The following is a 23,534-nucleotide window of genomic DNA, read 5'->3' as shown; positions in this document are numbered from 1 at the left end:
ACGCGGGCCGCGCAGAGGGGGCGCGCGGGTCGCGCATGTGTTGCAGTTTGGAGCTTGATCTTTGTTGCATGTTGAAGACCGGCCGCGCACACCAGCCGCGCACCCGTGCGCGGGTCGCGCAGACTCCTGCTCCCGGAATTCGATTTTTCTCTGTTTTCTTCCGTTTCTTCACTAGTTCTTGATCCCAAATGCCCCAAACACCTAGAAACTCTTGATTTCTTCAAAAATGACTTCAAAAGACGTATCAAAACATTTTCAAAACTTCTTTATTCGAACGTAGAAACACGAAAGCATAAAGCTTTTCCAAAAATGCCTCTCTTTAACGTCTTAGGCGAGACGTCCTTCTAGCTTGGTTCAACACTCCGGGACATCCAAGTGGATGACTTCTATAACACTCGCATTAAAACTTTCATAGAATGGCTTTAATCGGTGCCCGTTAACTTTGAAAATATGTCCCGTTTCTTCACTTTGGATTTCCACCGCTCCATGATCAAAAGTCTTTATTACAACAAATGGGCCAATCCACCTTGATCTTAATTTGCCCGGGAATAACTTCAACCGTGAATGGTAAAGTAAGACCCTATGTCCTGGTTCAAAATTCTTCCGGGTGATGGACTTGTCGTGGAAGAGCTTCGTTTTCTCCTTATAAATCCTTGCGTTTTCATAGGATTCGTTTCTCAATTCTTCTAGCTCTTGGAGTTGAAGTTTCCTATGCCTTCCAGCCTCGTCAATGTCGAAGTTGCATTTCTTGACCGCCCAAAATGCTCGGTGCTCTAACTCGACGGGAAGATGACAAGGTTTTCCGAAAACTAATCTGAAGGGCGACATTCCAATCGGGGTCTTATAAGCGGTCCGATATGCCCATAAGGCATCGTCAAGTCTCAAACTCCAATCCTTCTTTGTCGGATTCACCGTTTTCTCTAGAATAGACTTCAATTCACGATTCGAGACCTCCACTTGACCATTCGTTTGAGGGTGATAGGCAGTGGAGATACGATGAGTCACGTGGTACTTCTTCAATAGAGCCTCCATCATTTTGTTGCAAAAGTGCGTCCCTCTATCACTAATCAAAGCCCTAGGCACACCAAATCTCGCAAAAACATTAGACTTTAAAAACTCGATAACCGTTTTGGCATCGTCCGATCTTGTGGCTTTGGCTTCAACCCATTTGGAAACATAGTCAACCGCGAGTAAAATATAAACGTTGCCAAATGACACGGGAAATGGGCCCATGAAATCAATCCCCCATACGTCAAAAATTTCAGAATCAAGGATTGGATTTTGGGGCATTTGGTTCTTTTGCGAAATGTTTCCCGTCCTTTGGCACCGCTCACAACTTTTGCAAAACATATAACAATCGCGTGACATGGTTGGCCAAAATAATCCACATTCAAGGACTTTTCTCAAAGTCCGGCTAGGTCCGAAGTGTCCCCCACAAGCAAATTCATGACAAAATTGCAAAATGGATTGGTGCTCTTGTTGGGGCACACATCGCCTAATGATTTGATCGGGACAATGTTTCCACAAATAAGGTTCATCCCACACATAGTATTTTGCATCACTTTTCAACTTATCTTTTTGAGAACGCGTGAATGTGTCGGGATACCTTTTGTGACCAAAAAGTTAACGATATCGGCATACCAAGGAATAGATTGGGTAAGGGAAAAGAGATGCTCATCCGGAAACTCGTCCCGCAATGGGAGAGGAGTTTCATTTGAAGTGATCCGACTTAGATGATCGGCAACGAGGTTCTCGCATCCGCTCTTATCCCGGATTTCCAAGTCAAATTCTTGTAACAGTAGGATCCACCGGATGAGTCTCGGGTTTGCATCTTTCTTCATCATCAAGTACTTAAGAGCTGCGTGATCCGAATACACTATGACCTTGGTACCAAGTAGGTATTGTCTAAATTTCTCCAAGGCGAACACTATGGCCAATAACTCCTTCTCCGTGGTAGAGTAGTTGCTTTGGGCATTGTCTAGTGTCCTTGATGCATAACAAATCACATGGGAGGCCCTCCCATTCTTTTGACCCAAAACGGCGCCAATCGCATAGTTGCTTGCATCACACATGATCTCAAAAGGGAGATCCCAATTTGGTGCTTGCATGATGGGAGCGGATGTAAGCAACTCTTTGAGCTTGTCAAAAGCTTCTTTGCACGCCTCATTGAACTCGAAATCGACCTCTTTTTGCAAGAGTTGGCACATTGGTCTTGTTATCTTTGAAAAATCCTTGATGAATCTTTGGTAGAAACCTGCATGGCCCAGAAAAGAACGAACTTCCCGAACACAAGTCGGGTAAGGTAAGCTTTGAATAACATCAATTTTTGCCTTATCTACCTCAATTCCTTTTTTAGACACAATGTGACCCAAAATGAGACCTTGACTCACCATGAAATGACATTTCTCAAAATTCAAAACCAAGTTTGTTTCAATGCATCTTTTTAAAATTTTTGTGAGATTAGTCAAACATTCTTGAAAAGAGTTGCCATGTACCGTGAAATCATCCATAAAAACCTCAATTATGTTTTCAACATAATCCGAAAAAGATACTAACCATACAACGTTGGAAAGTGGCCGGGGCGTTACACAATCCAAATGGCATTCTCCGGTATGCAAAAGTACCAAATGGGCATGTAAATGTTGTCTTTTCTTGGTCCTCCGGTGCCACCGGGATTTGGTGAAAACCAGAGTACCCGTCTAGACAACAATAATGGGATTTCCCGGCCAACCTTTCTAACATTTGATCAATGAAAGGCAATGGGAAATGATCTTTTCGTGTGCTCGCATTGAGTTTGCGGTAGTCAATACATACTCTCCACCCGTTTTGCACACGGGTGGGAACCATCATACCTTTGTTGTTCTCGACCACCGTGATTCCCGTCTTCTTTGGAACGACTTGCACCGGACTCACCCACTTGCTATCCAAGATTGGATAGATCATCCCCGCATCAAGAAGCTTTAATATCTCTTTCTTCACGACTTCCATCATTGGTGGATTTAGCCTTCTTTGCGCGTCTCTACTTGGCTTGCATTCATCCTCCATTAAGATTTTGTGCATACAAGTGGAGGGGCTCAAACCCTTGATATCCGCAATCGTCCAACCCATAGCTTCTTTATGCTCCTTCAACACCTTGAGGAGTTGCTCTTCTTCAAATTCGGTTAAATGAGTTGAGATGATAACCAGAAGGGTTTCATTCTTTCCTAAGTAGGCATACTTCAAGTGTTGAGGTAAGATCTTTAATTCCAACTCGGGTGGTTGAACAAGGGATGGAGACAATTTTGTATGAGTTTGGGACAATTCAATTTGCTTGACATCTAATCTTGTGGATTTTTTCATTTCCATTTTATTTACCAACTTCTCAACTTCCGGATCCAAAGAATAAAACTTTAATTGCTCGGCTAGCTTCCCACAATCGAATCCTTTGCTTAAGATCATCTCCAACATATCACCGTTAGATAACTCAAACAATTCTTGAGTAATTGGCTCAACAACATCAACAAAGTACAAAGATGAAACATCACTAGGATATCTCATGGCATCATAAATATTAAAACTTATTGTTTCACCATCAAACTCCATTGTCAAACTTCCCGCATACACATCGATCTTTGTCCTAGCCGTCTTCAAAAACGGTCTCCCAAGCAAGATTAGAGCCGATTTGGAAGACACTTGCTCATCTAGATCAATCACATAGAAATCCGCCGGGAAGACTAACTGGTTCACTTGCACTAGGACATCTTCTAAAACACCTCTAGGAAAGACACTTGATTTATCCGCAAGAGAGATTATGACACCGGTTTCACTTAAGGGTCTGACATTTAATGATTCATACACTGAATAAGGCATGACATTGATAGAAGCACCAAGATCAAGCATAGCACTACTAAAAGTGACATCTCCAATCTTGCAAGGAACCGTGAACATTCCGGGATCTTTGCATTTGGGTGGAAGTTTCCTTTGTAAAACCGCGGATGCGTTTTCGTTCATCAAAATTTTCTCATTTCCCTTCAACTTCCTCTTGTTGGTACAAAGTTCTTTCAAGAACTTTGCATATCTCGGGATTTGCTTGATTGCATCAAGTAGAGGGATGTTTACTTCCACCTTTCGAAAGGTGTCCAAAATCTCTTTCTCCTCCATATTCTTCTTTGAAGTTGCAAGTCGAGAGGGGAACGGTGGTCGAGTGGCTATTGGTGTTACTAGAGGGATGAACTTCTTTGGAACTCCGGCTTGTGCATCGTTCTTGACTGTAGGTTCTTCAATGGGAATGATCTCTATTTCTTCCTCTTCTTCCCTTGGCTTCTTCTTTGAACTACTTTCTCCGGCTTGCTTGCCACTTCTTAAGGTCACCACATTGACATTTGGGTTCTTTTCGGTTTGAGAAGGGAGTTTACCACTAGATTCCAACTTGCTTATAGATGTAACGATATCTCCCATTTGTGCTTCAAGGTTGGAGATACTAGTCCTTGTCTCTTTTTGGAATTGTTGGGTACTAGTGGCTAGAGATTTGACAATGTCTTCAAGAGACATTCCGGAGCTACTTGGTTGAGATTGAGGAGATTGTTGATGATGATGTGGAGGGTGCGGTTTGGATTGATAATGTGGTTGTTGATGTTGGTATTGAGGTTGTGGTGGTGGATAGGACGGTCTAACCAATGCATTGTGAGGCAATGGTCTTGGGTTATAGCTTCCGTTGGGATTTGGTTTCCAACTTGAATTATATGCATTTTGGTACCCGGATGGTTTGTTGTGGTAGTTTTGGAATTCTCCCGTGGCATTCACATGCTCCGCATCTTCTTGAAGGATGGGACACATATCCGTAGGATGTCCCATGGTTGCACATATTCCACAAACCATCACTTGTGGAGTTTGTCCCATGGCTAGCTTTTGGACGACGGATGTTAGATCTTTTATTTGAGACTCAAGATTCGATGTTCCCACTTCATTAACTTTGTGTTGTGTGTCTCTCTTCATGTCTTGGCGAGGGACAAAATGTTGTGAATTTGCGGCTATGGTGTTGAAAAGTTGTCTTGTTTGTTGTGGGGTTTTACTAAAGACATCTCCACCACTTGAGGCATCAACTAGTCTTCTCTCCATTGACAACAATCCCTCATAGAAGTGTTGAATGAGGAGTTGTTCCGGAATTTGGTGTTATGGGCAACTATAGCACAAGTTGTTGAACCTCTCCCAATAATCATGGAAAGTCTCATTTTGACCTTGGCGGATTCCACAAATCTCATTTCGAAGACTTGAGACTCTTGAGGCGGGATAAAACTTGTCAAGGAAAGCTCTTGCCATGTCGGTCCATGAGTTGATCGACCCCGGTGGAAGATAGAATAACCAATCTTTTGCTCTATCGGCCAATGAAAAGGGGAATGCCCTTAGCTTGATTTGGTCATCGGTTGACCCTTGTGGCTTCATGCTAGTGCAAATAATGTGGAACATCTTCAAATGCTTATGAGGGTCTTCATTCTCCAATCCATGGAAAGTCGGTAGGTGATGGACTAAACTTGACTTCAACTCCGAGCCTCCTTCCAAAACCAGGTAATTGATACCGATTGGAGTTTGTGTAACATCGGTCTCCATCATTTGCCTCAAAGTTCTTTCGGGAACTTCTCCTCCGTCCGCCATTTCAATTGGTTCAATAATGGGTGGATTTTGTTGTAGGGGTGGTGTTTCGGGAATTTCTTGGCGAAGGTCGGGACTAGAATCGGGCTCTATGTCGCTTAGTGAATCGGTTTCGACCTCCGGGTCCCCGTGAGGATTATAAGTTTGACCACGTTCAATTCGCTTTTCCTTTGCTAAACGCCTTGCTTCTTTTTCGATTTCTGGATTGTAAATCAAGTCACCTGTACGCTGAGATCTGGGCATAGAGAAACAAACTGATTAAAAGTAAACCAATCCCCGGCAACGGCGCCAAAAATTTGGTGGTTGTTGAGGCCAACACAAATAATAACCCTAATTATTACACACTAAAATAGTGTATAGTGGTAAAGGGATCGAATCCACGGAGACTGGTTCAATTTGATAACTCTATGAAAAATCTCTTTGTAAAATACTTGGAATATGACAATAAATTAAAAATGGGGGTTTTGATGTTTTGAAATACTTGAAACAAACTAGAATTAACTATGATTTTAATAGACAATTGCAACAAAAATAAGAATTTGATGTAAAATCAATAAGGGAAAGATGGTTGACTTAAAGTTTTCTCACTTTGACTTTTGATGAACATATCATTAGAATTCAATGGTGCAATACTTGTTTTAAATCCTCAATTTGGCTATAGTAATCCAAGGAGCTTGAGATTACCTAGACTTTTCTTAATTGTTGAAATGGCTAGAGAAGCTCATAACAATTTCCTTAGTCAAAGTCACTAATTCCAAATAGCATGTAATTAGTGAAAGTCAACTAGCATTAAGAACCAAAAAGTCACCAAATCCAAGAGGGGTCAAATGCTTTCACCACCATGTTGGAGGAAATGTTTTTATGATTGTGTGAAGCAAAAACAACACAAAAATCATTTGTTGCTTGCTAATTTGAGGATCCTTTACTTAATCAAGAAATTAGCCAACTAATCACCACAAACACATTTAAACTCATGAACTAAAACATATAAGTAATGATAAGATGTTAAAACACAAAACATTTCCATAAAGATTCAAGAACATGTTCATGGATTCTTCAACATTCAACAAACGTTCAAAGGATTAACCAAAAGTCAACCAAGATTAGCTTAGCCAAGCATGGCTAAACCCAAAGAAACAAAGTTAGAGAAATTTGTACCAAACATTAAGCAAGAATCAAGAGGTAAAAATATGATGTTCTTCAAGGGTTCTTGGCCTTCAAAAGTCTTCAAAACTCCAGAGAGAATCTCCAAAAATCGGATGTGCAAGTGTATGCAAAATATGGGCACCAACCTTCCTCAAATAGCTCAAAAGAAGAATTCCCGAAATTGCCCCTGCAGGGCCTTGCGTGACCCGCGTGCTGCTGCGCGGGTGGGTGGCGCGGGTGGTGCCTGACATGGGCTTCTTTGAGATTTTGGGCCTCTAAAGCATATCCCACTAGCCCAGATCGAATCCAATCACCTCCTAGCCCATTTTCTTCAAGTTTTTCTTCATTTAAAGCCCAATTTGACCTCTCCAAATCCTCCAAAGCTCGTGAACTCGCCCGATTAATAATTTTCATACGCTTGAATGTTCCCCCGCATCTTTCAAATTTAAAGCTCGATTCTTCCAAGCCTTCAAGCAATTGACAAGTCCACCCCATGAATCACCTTTATAGCCATCAAGCATGAAATCTCTAATTCCCTTCAAGCCCAATCGCCTCGCAAGAGTGCTGCCCCGCTAGTTTCCAAGAAAATCTGCAATAATGCTCAAGAAACTAGAAAGTACCCCGAAATGGTCATAAAAATAACAAAAGGGAAAATATGCATAAAAGTTAACTAAAATGCGAATGAAATGTACTAAAATAAACTATAAAAATAAGTAAATAAAATGAAGCTATCACTCCCTCTTAAATCGGCCGAGACCACCACCACTTCTCTCTTATTCATTTCAAACTTCACTTCCATTTTCCTTCCTCTCTAATCTTCAAGTGCTCTCTCATATTTCCTCCAAAAAAATTTGTGGGTTAAGGGTGTTCATCCAAGAGTTTCTTCACAAATCATTAGCTTGGTAAGTTGTTATCAAACTTAAGTTGTTTACTTTCAATATATGCTAAGATAACCCCTTAAAAAACACCATTTCGTGTTTTGCTTCCTAGAACTCTCTTAGCTTCGAAAATATCTTCAAGATAGCAAGCCAGACTGTTGACTCACTTCATTCTCATTCTCAAAACCGATCAAGCCCCAAGGTGAGCTTCATACCCCTTTGTTTTCATGATTTTCTATCTTTAGGGGGTAATACACGCTTGGTTTTGTGTAAAATCTTTGTATCTATGCTTGCATGTGTATGTTTTCATGTTATGGTGTGTGAAATGTTATAAAATCTTGATAAATATCCATGAACTCGAGATCTCATCCAAGCTTGAAGTTTTTGGGAAATAAGTTACCTTATATAACTTCTTAAGATGCTTAAATATGTTAAAAGTGTTTGAAAATTTACGAAGAAACTAAAGGAAATATAAAAAAGGACCATGTTTTGTTAATTAAATGAAAAATGGACTAAAACGATCATTTTTATAAAAAAAAAATGGGCCTTTTTGTGTCATTTTTGGTACTTATGGGTTTAAATAGTCATTTTTTATAAAAAAAAAAAAAAAAAAAAAAAAAACGGGCCTATTATGTCATTTTCGATATTTATGGGTTAAAATTGACCATTTATGACATTTCTAATTTAAAATGTGCCAAAAATGAATTATTTAACAAACTTGGGCCAAATATGATATTTTTATTTGAAAAGGGCCGAAAATGGATTATTTAGCAAACATGCACCATTTTTTAACACTTTTGCAAAAATGGGCCTCAAATGAGAATTTTAGTAAAAATGGGCCAATTTCGACAACTTTGGCATTATTGGGCCATTTTCGACATTCATGGTAATGGGACATTATTAACTTTTGGTTAATATTGGCCATTTATGTACATTTGAGTAATAATGGGTCATAATTGACATTTTGGATAATTTTGAGCCATTTAAGATCATCCTTGATAAAATGGGTTACTTATAACAATTTGGTTAAATTTTGGCCTTATAAGGGTTACTTATAACAATTTGGTTAAATTTTGGCCTTATAAGACAAATCTATTTAATTTGGGCCTCATGAGACAAACTTTATATTAATTGGGCCTCAACGTCAATTTTATGTAAATTGGGCCTCTCGTGAAAATATCGTTAACAATAGAATGTTTTGATAATAATGGTGAAATAACGAGATATTCCGACACTCTCGATAAAAATGATTATATTTTTGTTATCTATGAGTTATAGTAAAAAATATACACTCGTAACATTATTTTAACACTAAATAATGAAACACACTATTCGCGTAAATTTCGTTAAGGTTTTTGTGAGACACTCCTTCACTCATGCCTACCTAGCGTACGTAGAAAGTCTTATAGTTATAACCAAAGTCTTCTGAAAGGAGAGCGGGAATTTGTATATAGATCTATACAGGGTTGACACCCTACACCTAAGTTGCTCGCTACAACTAGACAAACCAGTATAGGGTAACAAATGTCTTCTCAGAAACCGACGCGTGAAGAACGTCAAGACAGACACTCCGTCATATTAGTATGGTTATGATGACTCATATATATAATAACACCACAATAAATTTACACAATACACATATTCTACTCATGTTACAAAGTATGAACTATACATTCACTATTTTATGTTTAATTCCACCAATCGGGTCTCAGGGTTAAGACCACACTTTTTTTTATATAAATCAGAAAATACACGGTTTTATGGGTAACACCCTCTATACTCTATCAACAATGATACACATGCTATAATACAACATTTGAAACAAAACTCACAAACTATTTATTTTAGAAAATATCAAATTTTCTGGAGTTTACAAACCAATGCAAAGTTTTCATATAAACATGCTTATGAACTCACCAACATTTTATATGTTGATGTTATTCAAAATAACTTGTATTCTCAGAAACTCATTAAGCAGGTTGGCAGCTTTGGACATTTGGGAATTTTTTTATTTTGTTTTCACCATACACTTGTTATTTTTGGAATGTAATTTATGTATGGATACAATGATGTAAACCATGTATGTTGTTATCTTATGTATGGTGATGATGGTGTCTATGTTTCATTTATATGCACTTCTTATGATATCACAAAATGAAGTCACCCGCCCACGGATATTTTCCACCATTCTGGTTCGAGGGTGTGACAGATTGGTATCAGAGCAATGTTTATAGTGAACTAGCATATCTAATCATACAAGATATGCAACTATAAATACATTGGGACTAAAATACTCTAAAGAAAAAAAGATGAAATGCATACCTATGTGTGCATATTAGAGTATTGCCACTATAAGGAACAATAAAAGTCTTTAGAGGGTTGAACATCACGGTTAAACCCGAGTAGGTATCTAATCGTATTGGGGGTAAATATAGTCTGATCAACTATATTTATTCAAAATATGACCAACATGTGCTTGGGAGTGATCGTGGTGGGCAATGCATCTAAAAGCTTACCAACTCTAAATCCAAAAAGTGTTAAGGAAATCAAACATGAACAAATAAAATACTATAGGAGGATTTTGTTATGTTATATCTTCTTATACTGATACATTCTCGTACAAACACCATGGCCAATTTTCATCCTCGTCCATACATCCCTAATCAGGGGATGGTGGATGGCTTGAGCCAGAGCCAGAGGAGGAGCCGGAAGAAGGACCCATGGAGGACCCCAAAGAACTGGAAGAGGAACTCGCGGAACCAGTGATAGATTTTGACGATGAGCTCAACGAGACCCGGCTCGGAGTCCGAAGTCATGAACCCCGCCATACATGGCTAGGGTGCCTGCTCACAGGATGGGCCCTAACGGCCCCACGCCCCCGTGGGCACATGACATTTGGAGGTAGAGCGGACACCATGGGTTGCGACCACCTTTTGGTATGGATCAAGGATTCTACAACCTCAGCCACGGAGGACCGGCTGATCGAGCACTTCCAATCATGGTTAGACAGACACGAGACATTGGCAATCAGGCCCAGGCCACCACCAATCAGATGGACCAGATGCGAGCCGTCGTGGAACAAGTGGAGAGACAGACGCAGGAGGTGGTGAGGGACTACTATGACATCCCCATTTTCACGGCCAGAAAAGACCGATTTTGTTTATGCCTTATAAAAATCAGAGTTCTTCTTTTAATAAAAATGTTGCGGAATTTGTTCCCAGAAAAACATGATAAATACGTTATTAAAACATTTTCGGAGAAACGTATTTTATTCATTTCAAAACGTTTGGGATGTCATCGTTAATACAGAAACATAAGCATAAACAGAACTTACATTTATTTACACTAGTGATCTACATCTCTTTAAATCTCTCAGTGTAAAGTGACTTCATATCAACACCTGTGATATAAATAAACTGAGTGGGTCAGGTTGGGAAACCTGGTGAGTACATAGGGTTTTCAACCCACAATAATATAATTATTATGTTTAAACAATTAAGCAATTAAACCCAATTACCCATCCCCATTATCTTTTTTACTCTTAAGGATCTACCCTAAGAATCAACTATTTCTCGTTCATTCGTTCCTAAGGATTATCCTAAGGAATCGACACAAAGTCCATCATAGCCACGTTTTACACAACAGGCACTAGGTCTGCATAGTCGCCAGGGTTTAGGCATCAAGTATGCATGATCACCAAGGTTTAGGCATCAAGTCTGCATGATCACCAAGGTTTAGGCATCAAGTCTGCATGATCACCAGGGTTTAGAGTACACCGGGTGAACACGTCGTTCACAACACCTACAGGTTGCGAGCCTGCTAGTGTTCCACTGGACTGTCTAGAATAGTTCGTGGTTGTCATCCATACTCTGCTGAATGATGGGGCCATCATTTGGGAGAAAGGCTTCTCACATCGTCCACCTCTCATCCTCACATCACGGTCTATTTCACCTCTCAACTCATCATCCAACTCATACTCCATCTACCCATCTTTTACCCCAACATTATCGTAGATATAAAATACATATACAGTTTAAATCATTTAAAACATGTATAAAATCTTTCATCAGCATAGACAACAAGTATTCAGACAATATGCACACATAGCACGTAATTTATAATAAAATACTTCATATCTATGTGTAAGATGAAAGGGACCATGCACTCACCTGATAGGTGGTGACTCAACACTCGGACAACGCTTCGATACTCTCAAAACAACTTTCCTTCGATAAAACCTAGTATCAACACCACTACGGTTTAGTCTACCGATATCCACGACAAATTAATAGTCTGACTATTATTATTATTATTATATAAACGTTAAATAACACTCAATATAACTCATAATAATAGCCCAAATAATTATTTTAAGGTCCTAATAATGTTACTATAATTAATTAGAAGCTATATTAAAACTAGCGTAGGCGTAGCTCACTTACAGCGGGTTTTTTCGCAAAACCGGGCTTCGCTGGAGCAGCGTTTCCCGAGCTGAAAGGCTCTTTTCTCGGAGCCGTCGGGCGCTCCGGGGCTTCCGCCTCGTGCTAGGGAGTTACCCTAGGCTTTGGGGGGTTAGGGAGGCTTAGAGAGAGAGTTTAGAGAGAGAAAGAAGGGCTTGAAGGTGTGAGAATGAATGGAACCCGACACCTCTATTTATAGTGGAGAAATCTGATGGACTCGCTGAGTCTGAGTCATGACTCGCCGAGTTGGTGCATGTGGCAACCTTCTGGTGGTGCCACGTGTCCAATTCTGGTGGTGCCACGTCACCCCCTATCGCGTATCAGCCATCAAACTTAGAAAAATCATAACTTTCGCATACGAGCTCCGTTTTCGACGTTCTTTTTTTCAACGCGTAGGTAAAATCAAGATCTACAACTTTAGTTTAGACTCCGTCGGCTAATTCTCGACCGATCTCAAATTTAATAGTAGGAGGCGTTTAGACTGTTAAATGACCGCGAATAATTCATAACTCCTTCATACGGACTCCGTTTTCGTCTGTCTTTTTACCGTTGAGTTCCTATTAATGAGATCTTCAACTCTCATTTAGGTCACGTAAGCCAAAAACCGCTCGAACTAAAATTCGAGTTTCGAGCTGTACACTACTAAGCCGAATCTTAGAAAAATCATAACTTTCTCATACGAAGTCAGATTTGGGCGTTCTTTTTATCGACGCTCTTAGTTTAACATATTATACGAATTTAATTTAGATCACTAAGGCTAAAAAGTCCTCCTCCGTAAATTCACTATTTACGCTTCCAGGTGCCGTGTCGGTTTCTTCGCGAAACTTCGACGGGCCATAACTTCTTCGTTATAACTCGGATTTCGGCGCTCTTTATATGTACGGAAACCTTGTGACATATTCTACAACTTGGTTAAGATTATTTATTCTAAATAATCTTTTGTCGAAAAGTCATTTTCGACCCCTATTGCCTCTAAATTGACTTGCCCGGATCTGCGGGCGTTACAACTACCAGGAAAGACAGGCGACATTAGAAGCCTGACTACGTGTCACTGAGCGCCAGTTGGCCAGGCTTCAGAGCGCATCCACCTCGTCAGCAGCACCACCAGATGCCTCCCGCTATGGGTAGGATCTGTCCTACTCACCGCCACTATCAATAGGACTCTCTTTTCGTTTACTATTGAATGTAGGACTGACTCTACGATTAAGTGCCTACACTACTCGTAGAGTCGTTAAGCTAGCAGATTTTATTTCCTCTATGTACTGTACGCCTTTTCGAAGGCAAATTTTCATGTATAGACAAAATAATACAACAATTCCGAACATGAACAAGCCCTATTTCGAAATCGAAATTAAACATAAAATCCAAAAACAAACATTTGACACAACACAAAATAAGACTTAACAGAGTTGGATGTAAAATCAATGAGATAAAGATGGCTAACTTAAGGTTTCCTCACTTGAACATTTGATGAACATATCATTAGAATCCAAGGTGCAATGTTTGTTTTAAATCTCTAATTTGGCTATAGTAATCTAAGAAACTTGAGATTACCTAGACTTTTCTTAGTTATTAAAATAGTTAGAGAAACTCACATTTTCGTAGTTATTAAAAAATTAATTCAGCTAGTTCATGCGACCCACACAAGATAGTCATGCGGCCCGTATGAGTTCCTGCAGGGTACTTTGTGATTTTGCTTTTGGCTTCTATTTGTGGAAGTTTGGTGGGACTCTTTTCACACTTCTACTCATCCGAAAATTGGTCAATTCTATGGAGTTTTGGGAGCTTTTGGAGCACTTGAAGAACATCAAAACATCATCTTTTTGCTCTTGATTCTTCATTGTCCTCAATGCTAGTTTGAATCCTGTGATCCCAAACATCTCCGCTCCATGTTAGTCTTCTAAAAATCCGCAATCATACTCAAAGACTAGAAAGAACTGGATTAAAGATAAAAAAAAATAGTAAAAAGAGGCAATATGCATAAACACTAACTAAAATGAGATGATTTATGCTAAAATAAATTAGGAAAATAAGTAAATAAAATGAAGCTATCGGACATTGACGAAATTAGCAATTGTTGATCTCCTTTTCGGTGGGTTTTATTCAAATGAAAGAACAGAGAAAATAGGAGTGTTGAAGAGGTGCTTGGGATTCACTGGTGGAAATTGTTTGTTGGTCTGATATGGAATGATCGCTGATGAGAAGCCATTGTAGCCGAAGACTATGGGTAAATGTATCGATTTCTATGGTTAACGTCTTGAAGAGGGTTTGGAATTGGTGGATCTGATTTCAACAATTTGATTGTGTAAAATTCATAAACAAATATGATATATTATATTGACAAAATTGCAAAACCGGTCCTTGTGGTATGCAAAATTTTGGGGTTTTAGTCCAAACACTGAGTTTTTTGGATTCATGATCCTTTTGAACTAGTTTGGTTGCATATTTGGTCCCTCAATAAATTGAAATTACTGTAATACCCTTGGGGTATTTAATTCTATTTTTCTTTCATTTTTTTAATAAAATACTTATTTATTTATTTAAATAATTAAAAAGTATGAAGGGCCCCACCCCCTCTCTCTTTCTTTCTCTCTCTCTCTCTCTCTCTCTCTCTCTCTCTCTCTCTCTCTCTTTCTCTCATTCTCTCTCTCCCTCTCTCCCCCCTCTCTTTCTCTAGTGTTTCTTCACATCTACCTCCATAGAAAAATCAACACATTGGGACTACCATATGCATCAAATGAAACCAAACTTGATGATAATACCTTCATCAAAATTACCTTCCACCCCATTACCGGAGATGCTACCAGAACCCTAAATCTAACGCCACTGTTGCCATCATTTGGGATAAACCAATCGAAGCAACGATAGTGTTCATCACTCTCCTCCTCATTGATCTCTATATATTATATCGATGGTCATGTATCCCTGGAACGTTGTTTCATTGATCAACTTCATGGTTCAACCTTCAAAGTATCTAGGTCTGAAACTTCATCATCTACGTTTCAAAATTCTAATCGACTTAACAAGCCTATTCTTGTTTTAATCCTGTAAACCGAGGTAGGATTTGAAGTTAGGTGGTAGATTCTTTTTAATTTCAGTTATCATGCTTAGATTTAAGTTAGAATTTGAGTTGCAGGTTATATTTTAAGTTTAAGCTCTTGGTTTTGATTTGAGATTAGAATTAGATTTCAACAATGGTGGTGGATGTCATGATTGGTCGTTGTTGGCGGAGGTGAACTGTGGTGTTTGTTGGAGGTAAACAATGGTCCTGTTTAGAGGCGAACGGTGGCCGGAGATGGTTGAAAAGAGGTTGTCAGAGGAGGTGAATGATGAAGAGGAAGGGGATTATGGATAATGGTGAAAACATATATGGAGGTGGCAGACGGTGGTAGTGGCAGACTAAGGTGGTAGCGGATGGTGGTAGAGGCAGACGGTGGTCTAAGGGTGGTGGTGGTGGCAGATGATGGTCAAAGGGTGGTGGTTGTGGAAGATATTCTTAAGTTCATGAATATGTTCTTGAGTGTTCTTGAGAGTATGAAGATGTGTTCTTGAGATTATGAAGGTGTTCTTGGGTGTTGGAAGAGAGAGAGAGAGAGAGAGAGAGAGAGAGAGAGAGAGTGAGTGAGTGAGTGAGAGAGGAGTTGGTCCTCTATTATTTTTTTTAATTGTTAAAATAAATAAATAAATATTAAATTTAAACAGATGAAAAAGTAATACCCCAATGGTATTATAGTCATTTCAGTTTTCAGAATGACTATTTTCACATACAAACACTCCAAAAGGAACATGAATCCAAAAAACTCAGGGTTTGAACTAAACCCCCAAAAATTTGCATACCACATAAACCATTTTTGCAATTTTGTCTATTATTATTATTATTATTATTATTATTATTATTATTATTATTATTGTTATCATTATTATTATTATTATTATTATTATTATTATTATTATTTTATTATTATTATTACTATGTTTTTTAAATAATAAACAAATAAATGAAACTTAAAAAAAATTATTAAGGACACAATAGTATTTTTATGTTCAAAGGGATGGAGTATTTAAGTTTTAAACAAACGAGAGACGATCCAAATTAATTTTTAAAAATAAGGACCGAACGTGTTTTTTAACAGCTGTAGGAAGATAGATTTATGTAATTTATTCAAAATAAATTATAAAGTGACAAATTTTATATATACATAAAAGCTTAAAAAGTTGGGCTACAAGATACTTTATTCTCTTTCTTAATCAGACACTGGACTTTTCCCTATTTGTTTTCGGGACACTGATTTTTCATTCTGCTTCTTTTCTCTACGCATCTAGGCTCTTTTCTTCTTCTTATCTTCAATTTTGCCAACCAACTGCTCTGTCACCCAATCATATTTATTATGCGTTTCTTCTCCTTTCTCTTTTGTTATGCAACCCATGCTTTGTAACCGCTTTCAATCTCCGATTCTTTCATGTAGTACCATCTCATCAATATTATAATATGGTTGGTTATGTGCAACACTCTCGAATAACCGAACAAAACAAACAACACAGCGCCAACGGTGCATGAAATTCCCTCTAGTTATAATAAATGGATAATGACTTAAAAAGGATAATATATTCTTCGATTTGTACACATTTGGTCACTGAGTTTATTTTTTGTTCATATTTACCCTTTCAATTTGTTAAACTGTACACATTCAGTCCTTATAACCTATTATTCCAGGTTAACCGGTAAAAATGTTTTAATAAGGTAATATATTTCTCATTTTGTACACATTTATTCTTTAATATTTTTGTACACATTTAATCATTAATTTTTTTGTTGCAAAATAATTTATTTTTGTTTTTGTACTCATTCAATACTTATGAATGTTTTATTTAAGTTTTTCTCACATCTTATATGGAATAATCATTGACGATGTGTTTTAGGCTTTTGATGCTTATATCTATCACGATCCCGACTACTTGGTTGCTTAGGTCATGTGTTTTGAACGTCATAACTTTCCATACTATCTCGGATTTTAACGATCTTTATATCTATGCGTTTGTATTTTAGTCTACTACAACTTTCTTTTAGATTACTCCCGTTAAAAAGTAATATATTTTTTAATTACGATCTTTACATCCATACGTTTTTTATGAATGCATGTTTGGATGATTTTTTTATAAAATCGTAAGTAAAAACATATTATATTTTAACGGGAGTAATCTTAATGAAAGTTATAGCAGACTTAAAAAACGAACACGTAGATATAAAGATCGTTAAAATCAAATATCGTATGAAGAAGTTACGACGTTCGAAATACAAAATCTAAGCCCAACCACAAGACCTATGCAACCAAGCAGTCGAGGCCGCAATGAACATAAGCATCAACATCCCCAAACACCTCATCAATCAGGGATGGGTGCATGATGTAGTAGTAGGTGTTGATGGTAAGTAGAAAAAAAATATCAAAAAATTTACACTACGTACAGAAAAAGCAGGGGTTGTCAGTACCACTGCGGGCACCCAAAAAGAACCATCCCTGTCATCAATGATAGTCTCATATTTGATATCGTGAGAAAAACCCTAAATAAATCATTTATAAATACTGAATTTGTACAAAAACAAAAAATGATTTATTTTGAAAAAAAAAAAAAAAACTAAGGACTAAATGTGTACAAAAATATTAAGAACTAAATGTGTACAAATTAAGAAATATATTATCCTAATAAGTCATTTTTCCCGTCTAACCTGGAGTAACCGGTCATAAGAACTGAACGTGTACAGTTTAACAAACTGAATGGGTAAATGTGGACGAAAAAAATACCAAATATGTAAAAATCGAAAAATATATTACCCTTTTAAATCATTATCGGTATAAGAAAAACATTAATAATAGAATCGGAAATTTTTATAACTAGCCAAAAAAATAACGAAATATTGAGACACCAAATTTAATAAAATTTACATAATTCATTAATAAAAGTAATTTCATTTCATTTCAATTCTTCCAAATAGTTCTGCTTTGAACTCAATGAACTGTACCCTATCCTCCTCGTCTGTAAACCCTTTTTCATTAAACCCTGTTGACATCAGTCTCTTGATAAAATCTGGGTATTCTTGAATTCGGTGCGACTATGTCAACAAGCGGATGCTTCATCAGACCCACAATCGGAACAACATCTTCTTCTCCATTTCCAAATCGTTCGCTCAATCTCAAATCTTTCAAACTACGTGCTTGTTTCATCGAATACCCTCTAGCTAGCAAAATCATTGTAAGAAGTAAGTCGCATCTGCTCAATCTCTACAAATATATGTACAAGTGTGTATTGATATTTGAATCTATATGCACTTTCATCTCTTCGATAAATTCATAATTTACAATGATAATATTCAAAATCACTACTCTTGAATACTTTTTTTTTTGCAAATTAAAAGCTCCATCGTTCCAGAAATTGATACAAGTTAGGTTAACATGAAATTCATTCTGTCGCTATCTCTAATATTAGATTTTGGATTCATTTTATGTGTATATATATTCTGACTTTCGAATTTGAATCATAGATTTATCGTACTCTACAAGTGAAAGCTGTTTAAAGGAACAATTTTCAAATTTTGGGGAAATAGCTGAAGGTATATGCTTATGAGTTATGTTAGTAATTGATTGAAGTAATTTGTTTTGAATCTTTAAAAATCGAAAGTAAACTCTTTTTGTATGATCTTGAATTGTGTGTAGTTAAGCTTATTAAGGATGGAAATACAAAGAAATCAAAAGGGTATGCGTTTGTTCAATATACAAATCAAGAAGATGCCATGAGTGCCCTAGAAACCATGGATGATAAGGTTTTTCCTTTACTTTTAATTTAACATAACATTTAAGATATTAAATTTAAAATCCTTTTTCTTGCGTGAAATTATAATAAAAACATTCATAAATTGACTTGTTTTGCAGCGTCTTGATGGTAGAGTAATATTGGTGGAATTGGCGAAACCTACGAAGGGCAGACAGCTTGGCTACCCCAAAACTTCTGGACCACCTCCGGAATCACCAATTCCGGCTCAATCGGAATCGGAATTGGAATACTAACGGCCATGGAATTAGAAAGTTTATTGGATTCAAAAACATGAAATTTGAATATTCAACAGAAACCTCAAATTTGTAAAATAACCTTATTATTATATCTATACTAGAGTAATTTACACTAATGGTCCCTCGGGTTTGGGGTAATTTGCACGTTTGACATTTTTTTTTTAAACTCAAAAGGTCATTATATGTTTTTGTTAGGCGTTTTGTGACTATTACATCCTTATTAATTTCTTTTATAATTACGATTGACAAAAAAAAAATTATTAATTTCTTTTATAATTACAATTGAGAAATAATAGTATATTTTTAGGTTTCTGGTTTTGGTCACAATAGTTTTATATATGTTGGCAGGTTTAATCTTTATGTAGAAAATAAATTATAAAAATTATTATTGTAAGTTTACAGAAAAGGTCCATGTACATAATCATTTTTATAAAAACGGTACATATGTTTAAAATTTTTGTATGTTGATAGATTTGATACAAATGTAGAAAAAAAATTATATAATTTACAGAAAAGGCACATGTGCCGATTTGTTTTTTGTTATTTTTTACAGAAACAGTCCATATATTTAAGAAAAATACAAAATAGTCCCTACATAATAGAAAAGTATAAATTATATCACAATATCACCCTAGTTTTAACAATATATATACAATTTCATCATGTATACATATAACTAAACAAACAAGCCAATAGTTGATGGCCTTAAAACAGTTTCACACACATTCAAAACCTGTCCCACACAGAAACTTCATATTCATATTTTTCATTATTACATAAACTTATATATATATATATATATTTTCTTAAGAAAAAAAAGAAAAAAGAAAAAACCTACATCATGAATAGTCAATAACACCATGTGAATGTGATATGAGCTACTTTACATATAACAAATCAACTTGACTGTTTTGCCCCTTCAACTTCAACTTCACCTCCATCTGAATACACTTCTTCTTCAGTGCTATAATCGTAATAATACTCCTCTTCATCTTCCTCATCTTTCTCATATGTCAGTTCCCCTGCATTTCCCTTGTTTTTCAACTGCTCTTGAATCCTATCTCTTATTGCTGTCCCCTATATTTTATTATTATTATTATTTAATTATATTAGAAATAAATAAAAAAGATTTGATCTTTTTACAAAAATCTCACCATTTTATGGCAGCCTTCTTCAAACATTTCAAGAAAACCAGCAACCAAACGATCAGCATTCTCCACCCACAGATTATGATTCATCCCTGCAGTTTTTGCTACTATGTGGATCTGCAATAAATAGCAACCTACTTTCATTTATTCCTATATTATATTTAATTTTTTTTTTCTATTTATAATATTGTTTGAAAAAAATCTATGAAATTGTAGCACTGTACGTTCAAAAAAAAAAAAAAAAGAAATCTTAGTAGGATGTTTTAAAAAAAGTTGAGGGCTTTTTCGTAAAAGAAGTAAAAATCTGAGGGGTTCTTTCGGAAAAAAAAGTTGAGGGTTTTTCCTGAAGGAATTGTCCAAAACTGGAAATTACAGGTAATCTGCTAAAAGGGCCAAATCGGAATAAATAGAAAAATGCAAGGTCTTTTTTATGAAAAAAAAATAAAGTTTGAGGTTTAATCCATAAAAAATAAATAGCAATCTAAATTTCATTTAATTGTTTAATTTATTTACAGCATTCTACTTTTAATATTTTCTTATTAATGATACTTTGAAAAAAGCTACTCAATTATAGAAATGGAAAGTTGTATTTCAAATTTTCAAAATACAATGTTGTAAGAGGAAAAAAAAATGAAAGTAGAATGATATAATAAATAAATAAATCTAAAAAATTTCAAAACAAGAGAACAAAAACACACCTTCTCTTCCACCTTTTCTTGTTGCTTCTTTACTTTTTCATGGAGTTTCCTTAAACTCATGTTAACTCTCAACCTCTTTTCCTATTACACATTAAAACTTATATATCAACATAAAACAATAAAAAGAAAATACATATATAAAATATTCAAGGGTGAATTAAAAAAAAAATACCTTCACATAACTAACACCAAGGTCTTTTCTTGAGTAACCTCTATCCAAATTTCTCATCACATAATTATTATAATCTTTCACAATTCTCATGATTATATCTGATGTGGAAATTCCTTCTGTTCTTTTTGTTTCCTTAAATCTTCCAATTGATTTGACCTAAACAAAACAATTTTTAATTTTTATTTATAATCAATGAATTGCACATGTAACCAACAGTTTATAAATAAAGATTAAGCCTTTCCACTTGTTTTGTGTCATTTTATATAAAAATTTGAACTTACAAATTCATAAACATCGTTTCCTGCTCCACTTGCATCAGCGTAACTGAAAATTTATGAAAGCAAAAACAATTAACACATCACATAAACATAAAAAAAAATAAAAACAAATTAAACGCATTTTGTGGTGTTTTTCTTAAAACAATTACAAGATTCAATATTATTGGCACATGTTTTTCATATTTTTCCACTTCAATTTACTTCCTATAAACTTGCCTTTAACTTCTAAGTCCTTGAAAATCATCCATAACAATAAAAGGGAACAAATTTACTGAGTATATGTTTTACAACATAAGGTCAATTGTACTTTCATAGAAGCAATTGACAGGTGGACATAACATATTCACATGAATAACATGTCTATTTTTAAGGTTTTAAGTTTAAAGAATCACATGTCCTATATTGTACTTTAGAATTCTCTTCACATGCATAACATGCTTATGTTTCAAGATTAAGGAATCACATCTCATTTAGAATTTAGAAACACAATTTTATGACTAGAATATAGAGAAATAGAGATTTTTTGTGAACTTTTTCATCATGTATGATGTACCCTTTCAAGATAAAGAACATCAATGGAGTTTTGAAGAACAAATTGAATAAAAAGTTTAGGGTAGGTTGACCTTACGGAAGAGAGTCATGAGCCACATAGTCAATCTTATGTTTATCTATAAATTCCTGATTCATAACCCAAGGGGCATCTGGGATAACTTCATCAACCCACCTGCATACAATAAAAAAAAGGATCTTTCATCTTTCAAAGTTCAAAATTCAAAGTTCAAACCAAGTTAATTAAGAAACAATCAAGATTTTTAGTGAGTAGATTAGGATTATAGATCAAACATACTTGCAATGGCGAAGAGATTCATATCGCTCTTTGTCAGTCATGACTGTTTTGCCCTTTAGGCTGTGGGTGACCTCATCATTACAGCATCCAACCAACAGATAAGTATTTGGAAACCTAATTTGAACATCACAGAAACATTGAAGTTAAACAATCGATCATTAACCCTATGAATGCATTAGTGATGTACATGGAGATCTCCTATATTTAGTTCTACTTGACTCAAGCAGTGTTTTGAACAACTCAATTGAGTTCATGATTATCTATCCCCATGTTTCGTGTTAACTTGTTCGGAATCAGCCATGGATGAAAACTTCCCGATTTATCCCAATTTAAGGCCACTATATCCACACAACCCCAATGAAAGGCTATAATCGAAGTAAAATAACAATTGAAATCCCCTGAAGAAAAACTAATACCGGATCGCATGAAATCAAAACCATCACACGATTCCGTTAAGAAACAAAACATGCAATCAAAATCATCGACAATTATGAAAGGGTAACTGATAATCTTACGATTTCTTGGCTTGTTCAAGGGAACGAGCATGACCGAAGTGGAAGAGATCGTATATGCCATCAGCGTAGACACGAACGGGTCTGTCTGTGGGAGGATCGAGCATCCAAATAGTCTTTTTATGGACCTTATTCTTCTGTTCATCATCCTCCATTCTACCTTTCTCCTTCCTTTCTCTCTCTCCTATAGGATCGCCTTCCCTGTCGGTTTCAGACAGATTTGGGGAATCGGAGATGCGTTGTAATGGAAATCAAGAGCCTGCAACTTCTTGTGGGGTTGAATTTATATATACACAAACATGTCCGTGGATCTGTTTCTTCTACATCATGCTAAATCTATGGGCATGGTAAATTTTAATTATAGATCTATAAATAATATTTAATGATTTATTTTTCTAACTTATTAAACTAGCCAAAAATCTTTTTTAACTAAAAAAGATTTTTTTTTTTTTTTCAAAATATAGTCATTAAAATTATTAAAGTTGTCAACAATTTTGTAGAAGTTACCTGTAATTTTAGCTTTTAGTGGGCTATGAAGTCGGCCCAATAATAATTAGGTATAAAAAATCATCAATTTTCTGATATTTTTTCTACGAAATTGCAAATGGCTAAGAGCCACGTACAGTTTTCTTGTGCTTCACCTGCGATTTTGCTATTTTTTTTAATGTTCCTAGTAAAACATGTCGTTTTGACTACAATTATG

General features: G+C 36.1%; 2 protein-coding genes across 2 annotated transcripts; one reads left to right on the top strand and one right to left on the bottom strand.

The window, feature by feature from the left end:
• The first annotated feature begins 18,091 nt into the window (after positions 1 to 18,091).
• LOC145029054 (glycine-rich RNA-binding protein 4, mitochondrial-like) lies at positions 18,092 to 19,292 on the top strand. The gene is made up of 4 exons (XM_078977695.1): positions 18,092 to 18,368; positions 18,651 to 18,719; positions 18,823 to 18,929; positions 19,039 to 19,292. Exons 1-4 carry the CDS (start codon positions 18,224 to 18,226, stop codon positions 19,171 to 19,173), a joined length of 456 nt encoding a protein of 151 aa, XP_078833821.1. The 5' UTR covers positions 18,092 to 18,223; the 3' UTR covers positions 19,174 to 19,292.
• A 561-nt stretch (positions 19,293 to 19,853) lies between these two features.
• Positions 19,854 to 23,129, bottom strand: LOC145031486 (choline-phosphate cytidylyltransferase 2-like). Its single transcript, XM_078980046.1, has 8 exons — positions 22,835 to 23,129; positions 22,320 to 22,433; positions 22,101 to 22,196; positions 21,476 to 21,518; positions 21,195 to 21,350; positions 21,023 to 21,103; positions 20,331 to 20,441; positions 19,854 to 20,253 (listed from the first exon to the last, which is right to left on the bottom strand). The coding sequence occupies exons 1-8, from the start codon at positions 22,984 to 22,986 to the stop codon at positions 20,074 to 20,076; spliced, it is 933 nt and encodes a 310-aa protein (XP_078836172.1). The 5' UTR covers positions 22,987 to 23,129; the 3' UTR covers positions 19,854 to 20,073.
• Between the last annotated feature and the right edge of the window lie 405 nt (positions 23,130 to 23,534).

Source organism: Lactuca saligna, chromosome 2 (assembly GCF_052625555.1).
Source record: "Lactuca saligna cultivar CGN05327 chromosome 2, ASM5262555v1, whole genome shotgun sequence".
NCBI classification, from domain to species: domain Eukaryota; kingdom Viridiplantae; phylum Streptophyta; class Magnoliopsida; order Asterales; family Asteraceae; genus Lactuca; species Lactuca saligna.
This window is presented reverse-complemented; position numbering and strand designations above follow the sequence as displayed.